The 6,600-nt window shown below is 55.8% G+C and overlaps 2 protein-coding genes across 2 annotated transcripts; both read right to left on the reverse strand.

Moving 5' to 3' along the window:
* Nucleotides 1–63: 63 nt before the first annotated feature.
* On the reverse strand, nt 64–1,454 carry CDEST_07823 (Putative RNA 3'-terminal phosphate cyclase; the record flags this gene model as incomplete). Its single annotated transcript, XM_062923982.1, has 2 exons — nt 64–1,187; nt 1,274–1,454. 2 exons carry the CDS (start codon nt 1,452–1,454, stop codon nt 64–66), a joined length of 1,305 nt encoding a protein of 434 aa, XP_062780033.1.
* A 2,116-nt stretch (nt 1,455–3,570) lies between these two features.
* On the reverse strand, nt 3,571–4,250 carry CDEST_07824 (uncharacterized protein; the record flags this gene model as incomplete). The annotated part of the gene is made up of 2 exons (XM_062923983.1): nt 3,571–3,922; nt 3,979–4,250. 2 exons carry the CDS (start codon nt 4,248–4,250, stop codon nt 3,571–3,573), a joined length of 624 nt encoding a protein of 207 aa, XP_062780034.1.
* Nucleotides 4,251–6,600: the final 2,350 nt, after the last annotated feature.

The following is a 6,600-nucleotide window of genomic DNA, read 5'->3' on the forward strand; positions in this document are numbered from 1 at the left end:
AGACTCGAACCCTAGCGGGGGTGCTCATGGGTTGCAAATTGTCCCGATATCCGGTTCTTCTTTTCAACCGAACTTCGTTCCTACGCCCTTGCAGACCGTCCCTTTGTTGAACCATTCCACCGACGGCAGGATCTCCGACGTCACCCACCTCGCCGTCTGGGCATGCAAGCTGCCGTGACCGAACGGCCTGTCCGCCCTGTCCCTCCTCATCCGCTCCCCCGAGCCCAGCTGCGCCACGTCCTGCCCCAGACCTTCCACGTCAGCGCCCTCGGGCGATGGAAGCCGCGGGAACGACGTCGCGCCCTCAGCCAGCGCCTGGAAGACGACGAGCTGGTCCTGCAGGAACTCGTCCGCCGTAGACTCCGGTACCGCGAGCTCCTTCATCAGGTCGCCGACCACCCTCCGCGAGACCAGCGATGTGACGGGCTCCCTCTGCCGCCCCTTTTTCGGGATCGACATGAGCGCGTCGCGGCCCCATCGGTGCCCCGAAGCAGACCGTGCCACGAGGAGAACGTACACGCGCGCGTCGTGGCCCGAGTCCTCGACAATTTTGAAGTGGACCTCGGCGTCCGGTAAGGACGAGGCGAGGGCGCGCGCCAGGGCGTCCTGCATGTCAGCGTGCGTGTGCGAGGGGGCGATGATGGAGACGTCCACGTGCCGGACCTCGGAGCCAGGGGGGCCACCGTCGTCGTCGGCGGCGGCGAGCATTCCGTGAGAACGGTCGAGGAGGCGCAGCGTGCAGCCCGGTCTCAGGGGGTGAATCGTCAGGAGGATGGAGCCCCTAGTCTGTGGGCCCAGGCTCCAGCCGCGCTTCTTCAGGGTGCGGCCGACGCGGACGCCAAAGGAGGCCTCGAGGCGCGGGAGGAGGACTTGGTCGAGGTACTCGTAAGAAAGGGACCAGGCGACGTTGGTGCCGCCGGTGATCTCCAGCTCGATGGGAGCCGAGGGGTCGTCATCGGCCGTGGCGTAGAGGAGGAACGGCAGGACGGCCTGGAGGATAAGGAGGGTGCTTGCGGCGAAGGTGTCGCCGTCGATCTTGAGGGTGCGAGGTTTGCCGGCGAGGGCGGCCGGGGGAGGGAGCCGCGGGGCGAAGGTGAGGGTGCTGCTGCCAACGGCGAGGCCCTCGACGTCTGCTTCTGTCGTCTCGGCCAGCCAGCGAATAGCGGTGACGTGTTGGGCCTTGAGACCTGTGGACGGAAATGGGGACGCCTTATTAGCTGGTTGTGCTTCTCTGTCTGAGGCGCATGCATGTCCATATATTTGGGGATCTCACCTCCGCCTTCACTGCTGCTCCCCCTTCCCCCGTGTCCGCCCCCGCGTGAAGGCCGGTTGCCACGGACGTGGGTGATTCGAACCGGTTGCGAGGTGACGGCGGCGAGGGCGATGGCGACGCGTACCAGCTGGCCGCCGCCCTCTCCTGTTCGGCCGTCGATTTCGATGGGTTTGCGAGACATGTGCGGGCGTTTTTTACTTGGGAAGGGATGGTGATGCGTCGTAGAGGCTGAGGGTTTCATGTGCCGCATACGGAACGAACGGATTGGTTGGTGTGTGGTCTAAGTCTACAATCCAGTTGCCAACCGTATCCTGTAATCGAGTGAAATGACGTGTCTGCCAAAGGAAAACAATGTGTCCGGTTAGGAAGGCTACATATATTTGGTTCTTGTCGAGTCAAGAGACAGGCGAGGACGGCGTTCGTTCGGTTGCTGGCCTGAAGAGCAATATCGGTTAGCGCCAGCATTTAGGCACGCGCGAAGAAGTCTCTTGTTTTGAGTCATACCGTCTCACGATCCGCCTCAATTCGTGCAGGTGTATGTGCCGGTCGGTGCTTTGCTCCTCGGAATGATTCACTATTACTCATATCGAAGACAGACCGTTTGTGATTGTTGCCTGCCAACGCGAAAATCTCGCCGTTGGATCATGTGCCTCATGCGGTATCACTCCGCCCCTCTGGGGAGTGGTGGGCGGGAATCGAACAACGAAAAGACACGTGCTTTTGGCCACCTGTGAAATGGTATTTAAACAAATCCCCATCCCCATTCCCGGTCCGGCGTAGGGTAAAGTGGATGGATATCTGTTACTGCAACATCGAGTTGTCAAGTGGCGACGCCATGCAGACTAGGTCCATCCCCAGGTGCGTTGTTCCGTCCCCTGTCCTAGTCTTGTTCCCCCTTACCCAAGTTCGTTACTTTCCCTTTGACAAACGCCCTTGTGGCTTCCTCCCTCCGCAAAACAAAGTTTCGGTCCACGGCGCGGCGGACCCGTTTCAATCTCGGTCCGCTTTGACCGCTTCGGGGTGTTCAAGTTCAACGTCACCTCTTCCTTCTCTTCTCCATGCCTATCCTGCTGCCTTTTGTTACTGTCACTATTTGTCTATCGTCACGACTTCTCAACATTTCGAGAGCCGGAGGTTTCCAGCCCCATTGGAATTTGATCCCCAACTGCTTGCTTGTGACACCAACGGTTTGCAACAACCAAAGACCGCCAACCAATCATCGACGCCGTGCACTGCAACCCCAACGGCCAGGCCGCGTTCAGATCTACACTGCGCCCTTAGATCATCGTTTAGTCCCCGAGTCGGGTCTCCCGCCACCGCTACACCGCCACTCGCCTGTGGCACTCACACTTACGGAACCGCCGGCCATGCTGAGCGTGCATTTTGAGGCGAGACCATGACGGCAAATCCGGGAGAACACACACAAAAGAGTAAACCAGAAGCTTGTTGGACTATATCTAGGGATACGACTTGAAAACGCATAGAGACCCGGGAGGGCGTCGCTGCTTGGTGCCCAACATACACAATTCGACCCAGAGCCCCAGCTCCAAATACGCCTCGTCCGCGAATAACCAGTGGGAGACTCGAGAAGCATGCCACAGAACAACACGCTTATGTCCAGTCGAGAGTCTGAGGCTGCCAGCACCACAACAACACGGGCTGAACCTGAAGCTGTATTGGACGGCCGAGCCTCAGGGAAGGCGAATCGCTTGGTTCATGCGCTGCCGTCTCCGAGTGCTCGAACATCTATAAGAACCCAAGCTTTTGTCGCATCGGCTGGTATTGCAGTACCCCATGGCTTCTACGCAGACGTTTATTGAACTAAAACGCACCGGAAAAGTAAATACCTTGCGACGGAACGGAAACAACCAGACCGGAACCCAAATGCAACACTCGTAAGTTGACTCGTCTCTCTCATGTCTTGACCCCCCTCCCATGCAACCATGCATCCAAATAACAGCAAGTGTTTCTCTTTTCTCTTTTCTTCGCGTTTTCCCTTCTGGCTCCATCGTCCTGTGCAGTCTATCCTTACGGTCTATGTCTTAAAATAGTCAAACTCCTTGCCGGTACCCTAGTACAACAAAAGAACGGGATATGCTTAGGCTGGAATGATGTGTTCTTGATGGATGCATTGTGAAAGGACTCATGAAGTTACCTATCAAGCTTGTCGATCACGAGTGTGATCATGGATTTGTCTGTTCAAGCCAAGCCAAGTCAGTACTTGCAACCAAGGGCCAAGGATGACAATGCATGCTTGTCTTACCTCGTGAGACATTTCCACATGCATGCGATCCTTATCAGTGACGAGGACGTTTATGCTTCTGCTGGCTACCAGGTCCCTTTGAGTGGGAAGAATGGCTTCTACGGGTGTTGTTCGACGTATCAAAGTCTTCGAGCTCGGAGAGGACTTGAGCGTAGCCCGATGTAGAATCCAGCTGTCCGAACTGGTCGTCATAGTAGACAGTCTGTGCTGGGACGTGTTGTGGTTGTCTTCCGTAAAGTCGTTCGTAGGCGCGGACATCGTCCGCTGGACTCGGACGTTGCGCTGGTGGCCGAGGAGGACCAGGAAGACGTTTGGCGTGTTCCCTGCGCTCGCGGCGGGCGGACGCCACTTCTTTCGACCTTGCGCTGTCGATTTCAGATTCGTGTCTGTCATTGACAATAGTTAGCAAAAGCTATCTCGAGGTTTCTTGTCATCGACATACCCCGCGCTTCCCGTTTCGCTATACCACGAAGCCCGACTGGATTGAGTCTCAAAGACTTGGTCACTGTACCCCGTTCGGGACTGGCCCTGGCTTGACGGCTGCTGACTACGTCTAGTCGCCGGGGCGTACTGGGGCAAGTTACCCTGCGTCGGCTGCTGCTGACTCTGGCCCGAGGACCGAGAGAAGGCGCTCGAGCTGGACCTGGGCTCATATCGGTCTCGACCGTACGCTTCCCTGCCCCCCATATTCGAGTTGTACTTGCCGTTGCTCATGTTGATTGTTTGGGTATTGAAAAACTTTTTCGTCGTTTGCTGTGGATTTCGATGAAGGACATGTATGCCCCAAGGCAAGCAACCCGTTGTTATAGTTCTTCGTATCTCGACTAACATTCGTCTTCCTTAGGCACCCACGTCGGATGGGTAAAGAGTCGTATAGCGCCAGCGCCACAGGTAGGCGAAGCTTGCCGTTGGCTGAGCATTGTCGGTACTATTGTATGACCCTTCTATGTCGGTGACGGATTAGACTGGGCTGTGGGCTGGCGGCAAGAGAGGATTAAAGGGCGAACTAGAGAAAAGGAAAAAGGCAAATGGTTCGCACGCTGGTCCGCCATAGTCATCGCTGGGCCCAAATCGCCAGAGGGGACGTTATGAAGGACTGTTAGTGCCATCGAACCCGCTGTTCTCCCTAGGCAGAAGCCTTGGTCGGCTTGAGGCATGGAAAGGTACCAAGAACGGGAGAAAAGAAGACACAGCAGGAGACGGAGTGGCTGTGGCTGAAAATGCGTACTAAGCCTCCATGATTGCGGCAGAGCATCGGTCGAGGCAGCTCGATTCTCAAAGTGAGTGCTGACCTTGGCCAGCACAGCCCGAGACGTAAACGGAATAGTCACCACGAGCTGGCCCGGTTTTCAGCCTCCAAAGAAGCCTCGCAGACCGCCTACAGGCAGTTCGAAGCAAAGGAATAGAACACGAGTGGCGAATATGACGGAGAAGGATCTGTGGAAGACATGGACGAAGATGTGGTTTGCTCTTATGTTCACGGTTTGGTCAAGGGAGAGAGGGGTAAATTTCGCTGAGTATGCCCGCCGCTAGAATGTCAAGCTGATGCGCTGTCTAGTGCGGAACCAGGACGCCCGCATACCTGGCGAGCTGCAGAATACCTACCCGAAGGCCACACCCTCTCCAACACCTTCACAATGTGCTTTGTGCAGCAAACACCAGACCCGAACAGCCGAAAGACGTTGAGAACAAGGAGCAGAAGCGCCAGAGAGTCAGGTGGGAGACAGAGCGGAAACCGGATTTCAATCGTCGAGATTCCCCTTCCTCCGCCTGCTCTGACAGCTTCGAGAAAGCCGGGACTACCGGCAAGAGAGACGCCGTGCTTACTATGGGCCCACGCGGACCAAGATCCAGTTCGGTTTCCCACAACCGAGGCTTACCTACAACCCTGGTCAGTCTTGATGTCGTCACGCTTTTGCGCAGAGACTTTGTAACCCTGAGACATCTACGTCGACGGCGGTTGGGCCACGGCACCTGCACGGTTACCTGGCGAGCGAAACCATTGATTCTGATGTTGCATGGGGAGCGAACACTGCCTCCGTCTTCCGAGAACGTTCCAGGGGAGGCAGATTGAAGTGGATTTCAGTCCTCGGGGCTAAGGGAGGCTGGGTGCTGTGCCGTCTGCTGGCGATGGAGTACCTTCGAGCTGCGCCGCTTCACAATGCTTTCTTTTTCTTTGCGACGGACGAGGTGTACATTTTTCTGCATCACATGGGCAGCTGACATGTCCCCCCTCCCCCTCCCCCAGGATAATGCGCAACGAGCAAACCACCGCACATGGCTGGTGGAATTCTGGCGCAGAAGGGTATATGCAAACTCGTTCCCCGGGGCTGAAGAAGCGCAGAAGCCGCTAGAGACCCGGTCTGCAGTTGGACCTGAACGGGAGCTGGGCTGAGCTGTCTTTGCTTCCGTGCCGCAAAGAGCAGAAGTTGGCATCACTCTGTTTGGTCAAAATCAGGATGACACCTTTTTCATCGCTGCAATGATACCCCCTTGAACGATTCCTGCTAACTGCGAAATACTTTTTCTTCTTCTTTTTTCTTATCATCCCGCATCGTCTCTCGACCGATTGATGGATGCCAAACTCGTCAGATCGACTTTTCCATAAGTTTACGTGGAAAAGAAGTAGAGCTCTAAAGCAGTTGGACTCAATTAACGGCGTACGGTGATACTGCGGAAGAATAGCCACGAGACAACACAAATACAAAAGAATAAATTTGAGTTTTGACTGAATTATATTGTTTCATGGTTTTCCAAAAGCAATTGATCAAGTACATGTGGTCCAGGCTGATTCCCACGTCAGTGAAAGAAGATCGGTCCACCGCAGTATTTCATCTAGATCTTGGTCGCCTTCACTCTTATCACGATGGCCTCATCCCACCGGGCCCGCGACGCGACGCGTTAAGTGGCCGCCTATTTATGGATCACGCCATGCATGGCCCAAGTCGTGATTAGCGAGATGAGAATTGGGGTCTCTGGTGGACCCGATGAGACAAGAAGGTATCCACAAACTCGGGAATCTGAGTCGCAAGCTTGAGCTCGCCGGCAAAACCTAGATAAGCAA

The sequence above is a fragment of the Colletotrichum destructivum genome, chromosome 5 (genome assembly GCF_034447905.1).
Source record: "Colletotrichum destructivum chromosome 5, complete sequence".
NCBI lineage: Eukaryota > Fungi > Ascomycota > Sordariomycetes > Glomerellales > Glomerellaceae > Colletotrichum > Colletotrichum destructivum.